Below are 19,201 nucleotides of genomic sequence, written 5' to 3'. Positions count from 1 at the left end.
TCCTCTTCTGAAGGTTTTAGACAAAGCAATACTTTGAACTGGTAAACTTGATAAATTAACTTCTTTCTAATCATTTTGTAAATAAATCTAATGCAATTATATAATTAGATTTTAAAAAAATATTCAGTGCGTGATATTCAATAATTCAAGAAAGAAGTCAACATAGGTTTGAATAAACTAATTCTAATAAATGAAAGTTCCACTTTCAAATAAGCTAGCAATCATGAACAGATTTAAGATTCCTCTTAGCAAAGAATCAAAATTAAAGAGGCTGAATTCACAATCTTCATTATTATTTAAAGTGTTGGTCCTTTTTTAGAGAGACTAAATATCAAAGTACGTTAAAACAAAGCTTCATGAATCAAAGAACGTAAGACTATTTATTGATTAACCAACAGATAAGTTACTAATATAAATAATTTCCTTCATTATTTGATTACAACACATACATAATGTTTACTACAAAGTACTTTTAGGCTGAAAAAAAAAAAAAAAAAAAGAGCAATGAGATATACCTTACCTAAGTGTTAAATTTGTATTTGCTTAAGAATTCAGCAAGAAATTAGTATTTTTACACAAAGAATTTTGCAACAAGTCCTAAAAGCAAATTACTTCATTTTTACCCCTCATACAGCAGTGCTACAATCTCACTGATCGTTGGGGGAGTGGCAAGCGGAAATCAGGCGGCTGCAGTACCAGATGAGCAGAGCTTCTAAACACAGTTACTCTTTACCATCTAATTAGTTCTACTGACACTGCTGGCACCCTCAAAGTTAGCAGCTGTTTAAATAGCTTGCCAAAACTGGGTCCTGAACCTGTTGAAGCCTGCATTTAAGCAGGATTCAATGCAAAGGTAATTGTTTCTGTACTAGTGCACATATCTACCTTGTTTTGTTTGGATATTTTTTCTATTTGCATGTTTTCCCATTTGAAAAATTCATGTGACAAGTTTGTAAGAACTGTTTTTGATCATGTTTCCTAGGTACGTATAGATATAAACCTTCATGCTGCAAATTAAGAATGCAACAACCAAACTCTGATTATTCTCCAGACCTGGTCAAAGAAACCTTCACCAACGTGGAGCCTCTAGACAGGGAAGCTGATCTCCATAAGGAAAATGCTGCTTTGTCTGAAAGCAGCAGCCCAGAAGATGTCTTCGGTTCTTCTGAAATGCAGACAATACCAGTTTGCATGGATACCACTTTGCCTCCAGGGGACTACATTCTCAGACGAGGTTACACAGAGTCTTCACTTCTGAGGCTTCCTACAGAGGAGTGCATGGGGATCCACCATGCGCCTTTGCAGTTCAACCGTCACGCTCGAACCAGAATTTCCACTTCTCCGACTTTAAGGCGTCTAAGGATGGCCTCTGCCTCACAAGCTCTGTCATTTCAGGATTGCTCTGACACAGCTCAGCTGGGGAATCAAAAGGAATACACTGGCTCTCTCCACCACATTTGTAAGAGTCCACCTCGTTGCATTACAGTTTCTTCATTGTCACTGCCTTCTTGTGTCCATGCAAAATTATTGTCATCCAAAGCCAAGTCTGAGAGAACTATAGCAGTCCCAGAGTCTGACCTACCCAAATCAAAGCTTCCAAGCCAAAAGGATCCTCTTAGCAATAGCAGTCCCAATGAGCCACCCAGAAACTCTTGGAGAGCCAGCTCTGCTATGCTTCCTACCAGACTCCCCTGCCCAAACCCTACACTTTGGGCAGGTGTCCAGGTAAGAGCAATAGAAGGATGAAGTCTCTTTTTCAGTCTTTCATATTCAGTGTTGGTCCATCATGGGCCAGTGCACAAATAAAACCCCAAATCTTAACCAAAACTGTTAGTTGGGCCATGATCCTTTAATTCAGCAGACCGACTTCTACACTCAACAGGAAGAGAGATTTTTCTTTCAAATTAGCAAGAGACTAATTTGAAAGCAGTTCTAGCCTTGTCCCTTGGTGACGAGGTTAGTTTAGTTGACTCTGGTACATGGCCACTGTTTCCCATCTCTGTCCATTCCCCCTGGTGGGCCAGTGCAACTGTTGGTGGGGATATGGAAGAACAAGACAAAGTAATTTATCCTATTTAGGATTGGGTTTTAGAAGATTATTTTCTTTAAACCCACTCTTTAACCCTTAAGCAGGATTATTCCTAAGACAGAGAAGTTCTCTATTCCGTTTTACTGAATGACATTACTAACTCTAATAAAACCAAGAATTAAGTTGGTTGAGTCAAATTTAAGGTCTGATACTTCCAAAGGAAGAGGTACCATTCCCTTTATTTATTTCCATTTACCTAGCTCTGCCACTCACTGGCACCATCCCCCTCCCACACACACATTTTTATGTCTAGCTCCATAAACAAAGAAGCAATTGTGCAATCTCTCCTGAAAAAAAACACAAAAAAAAAAAAAAAAAAAAACAAAAAAAAAAAAAAAAAAAAAAAAAAAACACCAAAAAAAACTGGTCCAGTGAGTGTCAGCATCAGTAAAGAGAAATAAGCAAGGAAAGAGCAAACCCTGCATCTTTCAAGGGCAGAAAACTACAATTCAGCTCTCCTGGAGGACAAAAGGAGAGGCATTTTGTACAAGCCGGGTTTGCTGCTAGATCTGCTCTCAAAAGACCTTCCACTGTGTGCAGAGGCAGTTAAATTCACACACACGCTTGACTCTGTCATTATGCCAACCACCTACACACACGTTTTACTGACGGTGGATGGTGTCAAATAGGTGTAAAGTTCTTCACTAACTGGTTGGCTTTGCACTACAAACCAAAAGCTATTTTCCTTCTCCCCCAACCCCTTCAAATATAGAAAACATTCAGGATATCAAATGAGTTCTCCTTGCTTCACAACAGTGAAATTAATTAGCCTGTGCCCAAGCCTATTACACTATTATTAGTACATTTCCCTTTACAAAGGAAGTGCTTTTTTCACAAAAAATGAGAATGCTTGCATGCTTTCTGACCAAGTAACTAAGAATATCTTACTTTCTTTCAGGAGAGTGGACTGCCCATGCAAAGGTATGAACGTATTTATTTTATCTGATTCTAAGCTTGAGTCTTCTACATTTTTAATGAATTTGGTTCACTCTGAGACAAAACTGAATATTGAGTCATGTATATATAACTCAACCTTAATTTGTAGATTTGCTATGTGAAATGCCTGTCACCAGCTCACTAAACTTTTTAATGAGATTTTCTTTCAAAGGTGGCCCTCTCCCTAGCACTTTTAGCTACATTTCACACAGTATTTCATCCGGATCATCAGGGAGCTTTGTACTAGGAACTAACTGCCAAAAGGTCTGGTTGTTTGGCTTAGAAGTGTCAAATTTCAGCTTGAAGAATGTGAAATATCTCATAATCTTGAGTGACATTCTTCAAAAGTTTGTGGAAGGGAAAAGGGAGAAAAGGAGCCAGCAGAACAGTTCAATATTGTTCTTATACATGAGCAAAGAAGATCTAGGACTGCTGTTGGAGAGCGGGATTGTTAATTCTACAAAGAAGAGTACATAGAATACATGGATTTTTAAAGTTAGTACAGACAAGATAAAATGTTGCATACCATAGACCTGTGCAGTGAATTGTGTCAAGGTCTTCTAAACAATTATCAGAAAGTAAAAGTTCTGTTAGAAATTATTTTGATTAAGATACATTTCTTTCTTTAAGACATTCAAATGTTTATAGAAGGGAAGGAAGTTTTATTTTCTCCCCACACAACAAGGAAGCAGGAGAATACCTCCATTAATAACCAACCCTGTCACTGATAGAGTAGTGCTCACTTTACTGCGTGGTCTCCTGAAGGATGTTTGAGAGCGAGTGGTTTGGAGCAGACTGATATAGTCTTGGAGTCCTTACAGAATGCAGTTCTCTAGATAAGATTCAAGAGATGTGTGCATGCATTTGAAACTACATGTTCCCTGTAGAAGAGGCCTTCTAAATGTTCTGAATTGTTGCAATTTCCAACCCACTCTTTAGCATTTTGAATTTACAACAGAGATGGAGAGAGAAGGTAAGAGAAAGATCTTTTCACGTGGATGTGAAAACAAGTGATCTGTAGCTTTTGTGGGAAGAGTCTGCTCTGATCCAACTCAAAACAGGAATACACAAACATATCTCACTGTCAGCATGAAGATTTGCATGATGTGTAACAAACTTCAGAGGAGATTTTGAAGATACTGGACGCAGATGGTCTAACAGGGGAACACTGAACATTTAATGTACACACCTTCTCTTGGTGCTGCTTGACTATAGTGGCAAGTTATAGTTACTTCAAGAGGGAAGTAACCATATGCCAGCAAGGAGATGGGCTTTGGACTTCTATCCAGACACCTTTTAAAATCAAGAAACCACAACCCAAGGAAATAATCCAAGATTTTTTCCATAGGCACCAGTAGGAAAGGTTGTCAAAAGGTGGTTGGGATGATGTATTATGAATTCTAACTAGATAAATATTAGAATGTGCAAAAATATATTTTAAAATGCACCAGTTTCTGCTTCAAACATTTTTTGTCAAATTTTATTTGGTCTAAGGCCTAGGTTAAAGCCTGTCTTCATCTCCTCCTTTATTAAGACTATTAGTCCAACCCTTTATTTTTTTCCACTTAGTTAAAACAACTAGTCCCTTTTTATCGCAGCCAGCAAAAACTGTTGACATGTCAGATTATTCTGTCCATCTAGAAGCAAATTAGGACTGCTCTCAGCCCTTCTCCAAGACTGACTTATATATTATCCTGGGTAAAATCATGCCTCTGTCCTTCAGTTTTGATGAACATCTCCCTGCTCCCAAGCTGTACTTTCAAAAAGCTTCCTCAATGCACTCACACTCATTTTAAACGGCCTTCCCCCACACAGTCCTCAGTCAAGAATGCCAGCACATCCCTGTCAGCATGGCAACTTGGTGAACTGCTGTTGTTTATAAAGAACCATCCAAAATAAATAAAGGGCAAGGGGGGCAGCACAGACAGAGGCATATGTAGTGGAGAGAAGGTGAGATGCTAAAACCAATACTGCCAGAGAAGAAAACATGGATAAAACAAAACCTCGAGTTTACTCTGATCTCCTTTTTGCCTTGCACCATTGAGCATTATCAGAGACTGGGTGGAAAACTGCATTGCACTATTTCCTACAGCAAATAGGCTAATGAAGACTGTTCACAGTAACTGCCAGCACAGTTCGTATTCAATGCCTTGAAGGAGCTGTGCTCATCTGTCTTGAAGCACTCCCTCTTTGAATGTTTCACACAACTGTAAAGTGTCACAATGCCACAGAATCACAGAGTGGGTAAGGTTGGGAAGGACTTCAGTGGCTTGTTTGTTACAACCTGTCTGCTCAAGCAGGGTCATTCTAGAGCGCATTGCACAGGATGGCATCCATTATACTAAACCTAACTCCTTATGCAATCATATAAATAGCTTACTCTTGACAATAGGTCATTTTTCACCCTAACGTTTTGAATCAGGGAGTCCAAATGCCCTCCCTCCCTGAGTGGCTTAGGAAACAGTGTCACTGCCTGGCAGTTATCTCAGTACTATAATATTTACCCTAGTAATAACATCCTCTGTTGCCTTTATTCACAACTAGTGGATATTCCTTTAAGTAATATATCTGCTATTTGAGTAAGGTGATCTATATAGATGTCTGTTCCCTGGGATAGCTAGTTAGGCTAAGATTAGGGACATATGAATATACTTTCTGTGCCTTAGAAATAACTATATACACAGGATATTTATTTTGCCAGACCATGACCTGCTTCAATGTCTTTAATAATTTTCCGAAACTTTGCCATGTAAATCCATGGCATTATCATGTTTCAAAAAACAAATGGATTTTAAGAAGGAATTATTACAGATGGTATCTCCCCAGATGCCTGAGTTTGTCCCTAAAGCACAAGCATTTCTTTCATTCCATCACTGCAGTCCTCTGCCCCAGTAAGTGAAACAAGCAAAAAATAAAGAAAAAAGGCAAAGCTACAGAGTCTGAAGGCATGAGAAGATGCTAAAGTATTGCAGATTTAAAACCTGGTAAATTTTACTACATAGCACTTCAGTAATTTAATTTCTCCAGAAAAAAAAAACAACAGAATATGTCTAATATGTCTACAGGCATAAGGCCAGGAAACCACAGACATTTGTGCTTTTGTCTCTGAAGCATGAGTATATCATTTAGATGTGGAAACCATTAACCAGCCCAGTCTCATCAGATTGAAAAGGTGTATTGCAGACACCCAAGTGATCTTGCCATGCCCCACATTTCACAGGCACCTGTGTGAAGAGCTTGTTTAGCCATACATGTGCCTGAAGTTCAAGACCTTTTTGATCTGGGTAAATAATGTCATTTAACTCAGTTACAGTGACTCTGTCCTTCCATTATTAGTCTTCATAAGCCACTAGCCTGCAGCTTCAAATATATTGTGAAAATAATAGTAGCCTAGATGCTCTATAAATCAATAATATACTGGCAAAATTTTACTGTGAAGCCAACCTGAAATAAATCTCCTGAATTTCCTAGTACAGTAATAATACTTTTGAGGATTATCCTTGTACTATATTGCAGCACCTGACTTGTATAATAGCCTGGCTGCCTAAGAGATTGCATCATGGAATCACAAGAAGTTTCAGTGGCATCTTAATACAATCATTACCAATACTGAAAATCTGCATTGGGTAGTACTCAGTGCACATCTTAGGAAGGTACTCTTGAGAGGAATGATCCCCTCCCTTGCACTGGTATGGGCTTGCAGACAGCCAAGAAAAAGACCCCCCACTCATTAAAACTCTCAAACCACATACTGAGGATTCAATTTCATGAGAAACCAGAGTTTCATTGTAAACCCTAAAGCCAAATAAATCAGTCTTTTATTCTCCATTCAGTAGGACTAGAAAAAAAACTTTCAAAAAATTCCTGCATCACACATTGTAATCTCATCAAGATATAATTTTTAAACCCTGATATGTCCATGGTTCAAGTCTTCAAGCCCCAGGCCTGGCCCTCCTGATAGCCTACAGACCTCTCTTGTTAGGAGCAGCTTTCATCCAGACCATTCAATTGTTTGGCTAAGGCAATTGCAAGCAGTGTCACCTCAGGTCATAAAAAAGGCATAATCTCCATGTCTTACTATGCATATCAAATCCCAGTTCTCTACCTCAGAGCTCATCTGTCAGTTGATAAGCTGTTAAGTAACTATTCATGCACTTAAATGAAAAAATATATCTGCCAGGTTTCACACCAGGTGTGGCAAATGGCTAGATATTCACAGTAAGATAACTACCTAGACAAAACCCCAAAAGATCTCAGTAAGAATCATGCCTAACTGACCAAAAATACCATACACAATAAGTGGTGACTGAAAAATAGAATTTTTATATCTGTACATGTACTTTGTGCCTCCTCCCTCAGCTATTGAATTACTGACCCTTTTAGCCCCAATGCAGTATCCATGTATCAGTCAATTGAAGGCAACACAACAGCAGCTGCAGACAGCAGTCCCTCCACAGCATGTACCAACACAATTCATTAGGTATCAGTGTGAGTTATAAGCAAACTACAAAAGGGTTTTTAATATGAACCAACAGTTTCTGTATGTGAATGCAAGCAGCCTCTGGCACAAACACACTGTTGGATACAGAATGCCTGCCACTTTTCTTAATGGGTATAGATCCTGGACAATGTTCTCCATTTGGAACAACAATAGTTGGAAAGATACATTTGTTTTTGATCCGTAGGGCCACTGAGTCATATTACATTCAAAATATTTGAAATAGCAGAAAAAAATGCCAAAAATACTTAGAAAATAGCACCAACTGGCCAAAAGGATAAATAATTTTTTAAAACCCAACATTTTAACTGTTTCACTAGTGTGTTTTCTTTTCTTGAAATCACCTGAGTTACAGGAAGGTTAAAAGTAACAAGTCACATGTCAGCTAAAAATAGTATGTAATTGCTCCCTTAAACTCCACTTCCAAAACATAGATTCTAAAATCCTCACTCACTTTTTGTCTAACCTCAGGAGAAATGAAGAATTTTTAGTAATTAAATGCTCTAATTACTTATTATCTGAGGCAAGCCATGACCATAAGAACCTTGATCTCAGCAACAATGTGGAGTTGGAAAGACAATTAGGTATTTGCTGTCAACCACTGAAATTCTCTATTTGCTGTTCTTTTAACACATTAAGTCATAGCTCCTGTGATTTGGTTTTTTAGCTGATTCCCTCCTGTACCAGAAGGAGCCCTTGAGGAGTTTCCTCTGCAGCCTGGAGCGGACAGAGATGATGTGTGTTGTTGTTGCGTCTCACAGATCAGCCGAGCGCCGGCGCAGCTCCCTGGTAGTGAGTCTGCCGGGACTCGAGGTGTTCCCTGGAGACCTCCTGGTGTCAGACAGTGCCATGGACTACCTGCCCTACTCATCCTTCCTGCTCAGTGCAGGTCAGACACAGGGTGGGGTTTGCTCCTCTGGGCCCAGAGAAGCCCGGACTGGGACATGGGTGCATGTGGGATGGGAGGGAGGATGCAGGCAATGAGAACATGAGGCGGTGCAGCCTCTGCAGACCATCCTGTTACCCCACACCAAAGTGACTGCATTGCCAATTTTAAAATTCCTTTCTTTTTCCTGTTTTTTTTCCCCCCTACATTTTACTGCTGAATGCAAAATGCAAGTAGATGAGATGGTAGGACATAGATCACATTGCTCCTCTACAGGCTAGAAGCAACCAGAGCCCAGGCCAGGATCTCCATCTGGAAGCAGGTGAGGTATAATTTCCTACCTCCATGGCTTCAAGCAGAGAGAAAAGGGGCCCATGCTGCCCTTTGCAGTAGTGCTCTGATCACAAGGGTAGCAAACCCAACTCATGGCTAAAGGTTGCTCACAAGACATTCCAAAACTGAAATGCAGACCTGCAAGCAATTTCCACAAATAGCTATTGGAGAACATAATATAGTGTTTGGTGTGATTGATGGAGATCCTGGCAGCCAGAAATCAAAAGTTTCTCAAAAAGCAAGTCAGCCAAGGTCACAACCAGCATTTTCATAACAGCAAATAACCCAGCCATTCCCAGAATGGCCAAGCCCTTCAAAATCCAGAAACACGAAGTTTTGACTGTGATTCCCTGTCACACACCTGAGGATGGGTGCCACATAAAGAAAACCTTTTCAGATTTCTTGTTGAACACAGTTGTTCCTCACAAGTCACCAGTGCATTCCTAAATCTAGATCTCCAGCTTTTCCTTTGCTTCACCAAAGACCACAAATTACAGACTGCCTCACTGTGCCAGTCCCATGACAGATCCAACACTTAGGGCTTGTAGGATTGTTTATTCACTGGAGATTTAAATAACTGCATAACTCCAAGTTATCATAATGAGAAGGCATAGACTAATTCTTGCTTTAAAACAACATCTTCAAAAACTGGCTTAATGTATGATGGTTTTCCCAGGTAAAGAATTGGCAATCACATAGTGATCACCTGCAACAGGTAGGAGTGTTTAGCATCATCCAAGATCCCACCACAGATAGTCATAATCCTTGCTGGGAAGAACTCAACAAGCTTAATGCATTTTAAGTCTGGTGCACAAACTACCTAAACTCAAGCATTAAATATGAGCCAAGCAGAGTAGAGTCTATCAAGCTGCATATATAAACAATATAAATAAGAGCTTTTTATCTATTTGTTTCCTTACTGAAAACATTTGTTTTACCCATTAGAGACCAAAAAGTCAAGGTGGCCATTTGTCAAAAGAGGAGTCGTGAGTATTTTCATTATTTTATGTCTCCTTGCACTGACCTCTCCTTTTCCCACAACTCACCTGGGTAAAAATAGCTCCTTTACTTTCTTGTCCTTAGAGAAAGGCAGCCAGTAGTGGAGCTGAACTCAAGAGCTGAACAATCTCAGCCCTCCTTGGGACTGCTTGCACATTAATCTGCAATGAAGTTTGCGTGGCTCCAGTGCAGCCATTGCATGTGATGCACATGAAAACAGTCAGTGCCACTGCTCCCCATCCCTGTAGGTGGTGTGAGGAGAGGTGTCCCTGGCACAAAAAGGGCAGAGTGGGATGGGCAATGAGAGCTCTAGTCAGGGGTGGCAACAGGCCCAGTGCATCTCCCTAGGTTAAGGTAGCACAAGGTGGGCACATCAGTTGCATCGTTGGTTTGACCATCATGTACCCTGTATTTTCTGCATGCCTTAGGGCTTTGGAGAATGTGATGGACTCCTATTCACACGGGAGGGGATCTAAGCTTTACCTATAAAAGTAGTTTTCCAGGACACTTTCTTACACCTTTGCTGTCCTCATGGGTGCCCTCACACACACCAATGAAATCACAACTGAGGAAATTTCCTTGTCTAACACAACTCGTTGTCTTTTCCATTAATGAAAATTTTCACTCACTAAGGTATTTGAATTTCCTTTCTGTGTACTGTTCAGCATTCAAAAAATTATTTACAAGTGTCTTGATAACTTTCTCCCTAAGCATGTCATTAAGAACAGTCCCTTCCCAGTATTTTTTGCATTTTATCAAATAATGGTTTGTGCATATAGAACCAATGCAAGTACTCAGGTTGATATGTACAAGAATTCCCTTTTCATTTGACAGCAGTTTCATAGCATTTGAAGGAGCATGACCTAAACCTGAGGATTTTTAGATTCAGAAAAATATTTTAAATCTGCAATAAAAAAAATTTGCTATTTAGACAAAAGTTATTTCTAAGACTATTAAATGCCATAAAAAATAATTCATGAAGATTCATTTTCTGGTACACTGGTTCACTGTGCATATATATTAACTGCATTATTTTTCCTGTTCCATTTCAATCTATCTTTCAAAAATAGAAGATGAACTTAAACTCTAAGTTTCAAATATTATAATCAAAATTGGCTTGAATTCAGTGCCTAAAGTTCAGACAATAGAAATCCATGAAGTGGGAATATACTGTTCCAGAAAACAGATATAACTTAGGCAAACACCTTATAAGTCTGTGCCGAGAGCACTAAATTAGATTTCATAAATAATGTTTAAATTTTTTACACGGCCTGAATAAACAAAGCTGAAACAAAAGCAATTGTTTTTATTTCATGGTCCCTCACACAAACTCCTGCTGCTCTTTCAGCTTTCTGAAAACTCATTTTACAGACACTACTCTGCAGATGACCAAGGGAGCTTTTTTCCATGCATAGCTCAAAAATTTAAAAATCAATAAATAAACACATAAATTTATATACCTATGACAGGATTTCAACTATGAATCTGTTGTCCCCTATCTCTGACAGTGCTCAGGGAAGCAAAACATTTCATTAGTTCTGTCTTCCAAGGGTAGCCCATTGCCTGTTGCCATTGAGGCCTTAAGCCATCAGTGTGGAGTATTCTTAAGTCCACACTGAGTACAGCCTTGGTCAGGCCCTGTCCTGCCCAAGGTGGATCCTTAACACCTTTCAATAAATACCTACTTTATTCTCTGTCTCTCCAGTCTCTGTTTCGGGTCAGCCTTCCTAGGCATCACCATACCAACGATTTGCCCTGTCAAAGACCGGTGTATAAATAAAACCTTATACATCCAAGCCTGAGGCATTTACACACCCCACCTATAGCTACAAAGAAACCTGCCATCACTGTCTTGTCCATGTTTAGAAGACCTTGCAAATATAAAGAAATCACTTATTTAAGGGCAAACTCATTATTGATCAGGGCAAGGTTACAGAGCTGGGTAAACTTAACAGTCTTTAAAAGACTGTATGAATCAGAGGTGGGGTTTTTTTGTCATTCAACAGGGTAAAGACAAACAGAAGCAAGCATCTGATCTGGAAAATTGTCTTTCAACTGTTAAGATCATAGACTGCTGCACAGATGAATTTTTCCGCTTTAAGGTATCAAAATACCCAGTATACTGTATCAAGGATACTTGAGGATGAAAGGAGAAATTTTGTGTTCTTTATATGCTAACATTTTTCAGTTCATTAATCTGGATATGAGATCTTTCTGTTAAATTAAGGTATAGGTATGTAGTACATTTTTGTCATTTGAAATGGAGGGGCAAGTGAGAAACTGAGGGTCAGAGTAGGTTAGCAAGGGCCTCCAAAAACATCTGGATTTTGCCAGGGTTCCAGACTGCCCTAGACCAGGAAGATACCACCTTCTCAAGGTAACCCCTCCAGCAGCACCTACAGGTCTGGGGGAAGAAACTACAGTGTCAGAGAGATGTCAAACGGGACACAGCCACCCACTGCTGCATTCAGAGGCAGCCACATGGAGGTCAGTGCCAACACCAAGGTTTGACTGCTGAAAAGATGCCAAAGCCTGTCTGCCAGAAAAGCAAGGCTTCTGGCCCCTAGCCACCTAACACCATCCCCTCTCCAAAGCAAACCTTGTGCTTCTCATGGCAGTCTGTTATCTGCACCTCCCCATACACAGTTCCTGAGGGGTCCTGTCAATGTCTGACTTATATATGGACATCTAACTTTGGAGCAGGTCCATAACGTGATACTGGCCACCTTAGAACTAAACAAAACAATTTTCAAATGATTATAAAGACCTAGTCCTTTGGTACCTTGATTTTATCAACCATAAAATAAGATGTCATCCACCCAAGAGTAGCACAACAGATCAAGTTCCTTAGCATTTGCAAGCTGCTCATTAATTTTTGATACATCAAACACAGACTATCATATTGTGTTGCTTTCAAATTCAGTGTGTTTATACTGTAAGTATTTTAGAGGAGAATGGCAGGTTCTAAAATATTTTAGAGGAACTTTCAGAAGAAAAATTGCTAATATTGGTAGATGAGATTTACACAGTAAATAGGACATAGATTCTTTTCATAAGGTCTGAAGCAGCTGATGCAACAATTGGTGGTTTTCTTTTTTCTTCAATCAATAGAGTAAATCTTGGCACGAATTTATGAATGAGCAACAGACTGAGCAGAAAGATGTCAACAACCGGTTAGAAATGAAAAAAGAAGCAGCAGTGTGGGAACTCTTCACAAGCGAATGCACTTACTTTCTGGATCATTTGCTGGTTCTCAAGACGGTAACATCAGATTTCACTTTGCAAAAATAATGAAACATTTTTTGTTCTTCTGTGATGGACATAAAGCCACCTGAAACCTCTCATTAGACGTCTGTGGGGGAATGACTTAATACCTGTTTTTTCCTCCCACCTTGCCTGCTCATCCTGTTTCCATAGCTCTCTTTTCTGTCTTTATGACGGTATCTCATCTTCTAAGAATAGAAGATATTTCTTCTTCCGGGATATAGAACTGATATTCCATTAGTCCTCTCACAAACACTGTACTGAAGCCATGCTCCAACTGGTAATTTCTGTACTGGACTATTCCAATTGCTAACATTGCTAGTGTGCAACATTATATTTATCACTTAACTTCATATAGAGCTGTGGTTAGATTATCCTGACTGGAGCATGAAAACCTCAGAATTTGGCAGACCTGTAGTTTTAATGTTACATGAAAACAAGTATACTAAAAACAACTCCTCTCCCAAAAACTCTGTATTACTTCCAATACAGTGAATTTTAAGAGCTTGAAATACAGACAAGAATATTACACACTTTCAAGAACAGCTGCACTATTTATATTCACCACACATCAAAAGTTAATGTATCCATTTAAAAGGATGGATCACCTTCCATAAACATTTTCTTATCATTTTTCTCTTACTTAGCACAGACAATTCCTGATTTTTTTATTAAGTCAAAGAAAAGAAAACGTGTTCCATGTTGCTGAAAAGTTAGCCTGGACAACACAAGAACTAATGTAAAGTAAAGGAAATTAATAGAGGAGTGGGCTGAATTCCTCCTTGGTGGGGCAGAACAGGAAGGGACAGAAAACAGGACCAGCTATTGGCTCAAGGCAGGAGAAGAGCATCCTTCTTTCTATAAACTTTGTTTAGAAATCTGAAAAGTTTAAAAGGTGGCAAATACTGAGAAGAATAATGATAACAGCAGGCATGCAGGGTCCTTGTGAGTCTGATATAGGAGCACACAGATAAGCCTTAGCCAGCCCTGCACGGCCCATGAATGATGAACTATTCAGTCCATGCCAGCTTCCCAAACTCTCCTCCTAAAGAAAGAACACATTGCATTTGGGTAACCAGTTTTAAAGATACCTGGTTACTTCCAAGTATAGAAATATTCCACTGATTTTAATGAATCTCCACAGGGAGCTTTAAGACCACCATGAATCCACCATAAATTTAAGCTCTCAGGTAACCTGGTCATGGTAACTAAAGAATTACACAAGGCTAAGCAGAGACTCTCACTAGCTATTCAGTCTTGGCACCTGGGTGACAAGTGTTTTTCATAATGCTTTATACACATAAACAAAAAAAGTCTACTCAGTAATCTATAAATTTTAAGCCCTTTTCAGATTTAAGTCAGATTCAGTACATCTCAATCAGCTTAAAAAATACAAAATCTTAAACAGCCAATAAATTCACACGCAGTTTTCACTCAATACAGGTTAATAAAACAATCCAAAGAGACAGAAAACTTCCATAGGGCCTCTACTTACCTTAGGCCAAGAATATATTTTTTCTTCATAGTAACTCTAAACAATTTAGATAGCAGCAGATGCATGGGGTAGGAAGGAAAGCATTTAGAAAGGTCATAGAAATCTTTAACTGTGACTCTGATGTTACTAAGTCCTTCATGCAGGGATCTGCAGGGGGCTCATTTGCCCCTCTTCTGCTCAAGGACACAGCAGGAACACAGCTGCCTCCATGGTAACCACAGAGAAACCCCAGAGACATCACTCATACCCTGTTCTGCACAAAATTTAACCTTCAGGCAGATCAGGAAACTTCTGACAATGCCATCTTCTGCCCTCCCTAAACCAAACGATCCTTTCAGATGAATTTCAGTAAAAATGTTATTTTCAGGGGAAAAAAATATTTATTGAATTGGCACAAACAGTAATTAACATGGATTTCTTTTGGTTTTAAAGATATTTATGAACACTCTAAAACACCTCCAGAGTAATGAATTTCTCTTGGATGTGGACTTGTGGAGAATTTTCGCAAACTTAGAAGAGTTAAACAAGGTGAGTAGAAAAAGAGAAGTGATACTCAGATCAGAAATCAATCAGCCCAATAAAAGAACACAACAAACCAAACTCTTCTATTCAGTTTTAATGCTCACATTTGGAACTTTGTTCATATAATCCACCTTTTCTTCCTCTCTATGGGATATCAGTGAGAGTCAAATATCACCAGTGCAAATCATTCTCTTGTATCTCCAGCCAAAGATACATGGCATTTTAAACATGGGGGAGAGCTCATACTTCAGCTCATTCTGAAGTAAACAGAAGTTTGAGAGTAATTCCCATAAGCAGAAACCTTTTAGAAGGATTTGTGGAGAGAAATTACAACACAATCCTTACAGCAAAACAAGGAAAATAATAAGCACGGCAAGATAACTACATAACAAGTCCCCTTTTGCAAACAGATGGGCACAAAGACTTTGCTGTCTATTATGCCACTCCAATAAAGCAAGTTAAAACAAAATGCTGACCCTCTCTCTCCAGCTGAGATTTCCCTTGGCATGTGTGCAAGGAACTCTCCCACAGAGACTGGATACTCTCTATTCATATACTACTTACTCTGCTCTGTCCAGGAGGAGGGAGGCCACAAGGTTTGGCTGTGATGAGCTCCAGCTCTTTACTGCTTTTGGCCAGTTCCTGGGAGACCATTTTTCAGCTCCTGAAAGTTAAAAACCTCTAAGTCAAAAATAGCCTTCACATAACTTTAGAAACAAAACAATTTTTCTTAGCTTCAGGGCCCTTTCACAGGGCATCTCACCCTTGATTGCAAAATAAATTTTGGAAATAACTCTACAGCTGCCTTAATTGAATAATTACACACAATCACATCACATGCCCTAAATCAGCTGCTGACTTCCATTTATTTCTCTTATTGTAATTCCCATGCCTTAATACTGAATCTCCCCCTTTTTAGCCAAAACAAGAAAATTGGGAAAGGTCTTCAAAGTAGGGAGAATTAGCCAGAGCTAAAACAAATCAGCAAAGCACTGCTGCTCAGCCACAGACCTCACACCTGGTGAGCTGCTGAAGGACCAACCAGTAGCTTTGGAGATACAAGGAAAAAGATTTTTAGCTGACAGATTTTACCTTTGGCTTATTGTGGACTAAGCCTGTATATGCAAGCAACTACTGGAGTTTAGCAGATGTGTGGTTCTTGATTCCCTTGTTCTTGTTCAAAGAAGGGAGTGAGATATATTCCTGTGTTTCACTTAGCTTTGAGCTTGGTTAGAGCTTGGTCATGAGAGAATTATCTTTTAAAAATTTCTTGATTTATTTTCTAATTTTGTTGTGCTTATTGATGAGAATAATATATGATCATTTGTTATGTATACTTTAAATAGTGATTAAATGTAGGAGAAAGAAACTGCTCTCAATGCCTTTGGTGCCTTTTTTCATACATTTTGTAGTGTGCGTATCTTCTTGACAGCAGGCTGAATCAATGAAAAAAATGTATGCTTTAAAACTGTAAAGGTCAAAATTAAAGAATGAGTATTATCCTGTAAGCATCTTGCCCCCATAAATACACCAAACAAAGCAGCCTGCACCTACTACAGTCTGTAGCAGTATCCCAGTGGGCTGATGTGCCCTTCTGGCCTAACATTTTCCAACAACTTAGCCTAGTCATGAATTTGTGTGAAAATAGTTTGTTCAGGATGACAGTGTGGGCTTAGGAGTGGGCTTGCACCCTCATCTGACTGATAAGGTAGGCACTTTTGAATCCAATATAAACATGTAAAGTTAACTTATAGGGAATACATGACTTTTTGTAATATTTTATAGGTACTTCCTTCACCTTCAGTTGTAAGAAAGAAACTCAAACTGTGAAAGATGTTGTCTTCCTCAAACGATTGTGGCTTCCTTAATTGTCACAGCTCTGTCATACACTATCAGTGTTGTCCAGCAGATACCATTCACCCATTGTCATTTTTAATGTCAATCCATATTAAACACAGCTGCTACCCTAAGACAAGTTTAATGGACTAACTAATCTTGTCCCAAAGCTTTTGTCATCAGACATTATCACAACATAAATGGGTGTTTGTATAGATTTGTCTTAGCTTCTGACTAATTAAAGCACTCTGAGCATAATTCTGAAGGCAATTCTGGCAATGTTAGAGGTAAGTAAAGGCACCCACTTGGAGCCTTTAGAGATGCCAGGGATGGGAAATAAAGCTGCTTTAATCTTAACTTCAGATCACAGGTGCTAACTTATCTTTTTTTTTTCCTCTTATTTAGATAAGTCGTAGTTTTCTGAAAATGTTTTTTGAAACTGCGAAGAAGCATGTCAGCAAGACAGACTCTCCTATGGATTTCAGCCCCGTACTCAGAACGGTAACAAAAGTATTCTTGCTTTTAATACAAGCAGCAGACCATTTATCATGGCACACAGGTTCTCCACAGCAATCAGGTCAGTCAAGTCCATGCCATCTGTCATCAGCAGTTTAGCCTCAGGTTGCTCCTATCAGAAGAATGTTTTTATTTTTATTAATTGGCATGTTTGAAGCAGTCATGGAAAGGTTCTCTGTATGTGGAATCAAGTGTGGAAATACCTTCTCTTCCTGGGGATCAGCAGCCCAGACTCTGAGGAGACTTTTCCACTGGTAGAGACAAACTTCCCATTCTATAGGTAATGCTTCCCTGAGACCAGACCCCAGCCCCATCACTGCCTCCTTCCACTCCTTCACACCAATTCTCCTTTACACCAGATTCACAAGTGTTTATAATTGCTTCATTAAGAGCTCATTGGGACTGAAATTACACTGTGCCCTGTGTCTGTTAAGCAAGAGAGAGATGCAGCTACAGCTGTCCTACCATTGCCAAGCCCTGCCTGCCCTGCAACCCTTTTGGTCAGTCTGTGTGGTAAACAAGGCAGTCATCTGAACAGCAGCCTACAGGAGCTCTAATTCCTGCTCAACTTCCCAATGCTTGTAAAGTTGGAAATATTAATGAAGACAGAAAATCAATTCATTGCCTGGAACCTTCCCTAGCAGTAGAGGCCATCAGAGAACTTCTGGGAAATACTAAAAGACCTTACCTCAGTGTTAAGATTTTTAACAGAGAAATTAAGGTTAGAGCTTGGTTTCTTGCCCCTGTGACCTCTGACTTCAGGCATTCTTATTGATAATATTTGTGTAGACAGACAAAATCCCAGACAAAGCTGCTTTTTATCATGCGTGGCATTCAGCATCTCCAGCATAAATGAGGCTATCCTGTTATTTCTAAGAGCCTACTCAGGTATAAAATACCATGTTATATGAAATCATCCAAGCTGTTTCAGAAATAGTGGGTTTCATCTTCAACCTCCTTATGAAATCCACATCATTTATTTCTAATGAGAACAAAGTCTAAAAATGTGTCACACCTCTGCAGAGCTGTTAAAACTGTACTCCTGTGCATTAATGGAGCACTGTTGTGGCATTTTTACTACTTTACAGTTGCATTGCTGTTTAAATTGCCCTTTACATTTTTAATTTGCTCTTTCCCCATTTTCTTAGGTACAGGGAAACCTCAGATAAAATGCACATTACAAACCCAAAACTCCTGTTTCTCCCTTTGTCATGATATTTTTTTTTTCTTGATAAATTTCCAAACCTTTTCTGCAGTTTTTCCAGGGTGACCTCTGCCAGACACATCAGATTTATTGCCTTAATTATACCTCTGCTATCGTCTACTTGGAAAAACTGAGACAGAGAGAAGATTTTGGCATCTACCTGAAGGTAAAGTGATGGTTTTGTTGTTGTTCTTGTTGCTGTTGTTATGTCTTCAGCCTTCCTACCTTATGACAGGATTTTAACAGCAAACTAGGAATGTTCATTAGAAGTAAAACTGTGTAGATAGAATTTCACATGGATTTTTTTTAAACTGCAGAGCCTATCACTGATTGGAAGTCACCCTTCTGAGTGTATGTTCCCCTGCATGTGTGAAAGTCCCTACTTGTAATTTAGAACAGATAAGAGGGGAAGAGCTGGGCTGCATTTTTGCAGGCAGAAAATACAAACTACTAGCCTCTTCCATATGTTTTGCACATAATCTCTTGACTCAGTAACCTCCACCTTAACAAAGTGAAATGGTTACAGACAAAAAAAAAAAAAAAAAAAAAAAAAAAAAAAAAAAAAAAAAATCAAATGTTTTAATGCTTACTTTGGTATCAAAACAATACCAGAAAGTAAGAAT

At 39.1% G+C, this 19,201-nt stretch overlaps 1 protein-coding gene across 1 annotated transcript in view; it reads left to right on the top strand.

Moving 5' to 3' along the window:
* Window positions 1-1,020: 1,020 nt before the first annotated feature.
* PLEKHG7 (pleckstrin homology and RhoGEF domain containing G7) overlaps window positions 1,021-19,201 on the top strand; it is a gene marked incomplete at both ends in the record, with an annotated part of 29,656 nt that continues 11,475 nt past the window's right edge. The window contains 9 exons of the mRNA XM_083860472.1: window positions 1,021-1,725; window positions 2,988-3,010; window positions 8,285-8,412; window positions 9,688-9,728; window positions 11,748-11,843; window positions 12,853-13,002; window positions 14,933-15,028; window positions 17,264-17,359; window positions 18,631-18,744. Of these exons, the coding sequence (XP_083716598.1) occupies window positions 1,021-1,725; window positions 2,988-3,010; window positions 8,285-8,412; window positions 9,688-9,728; window positions 11,748-11,843; window positions 12,853-13,002; window positions 14,933-15,028; window positions 17,264-17,359; window positions 18,631-18,744 (1,449 nt within the window). The remainder of the gene's footprint in view (window positions 1,726-2,987; window positions 3,011-8,284; window positions 8,413-9,687; window positions 9,729-11,747; window positions 11,844-12,852; window positions 13,003-14,932; window positions 15,029-17,263; window positions 17,360-18,630; window positions 18,745-19,201) is intronic.

Source organism: Zosterops lateralis, assembly GCF_965231275.1.
Source record: "Zosterops lateralis genome assembly, chromosome: 4".
Lineage (NCBI taxonomy): Eukaryota > Metazoa > Chordata > Aves > Passeriformes > Zosteropidae > Zosterops > Zosterops lateralis.
Note: the sequence above shows the minus strand (reverse complement) of the source record. Positions and strands in the feature narration are given on the sequence as shown.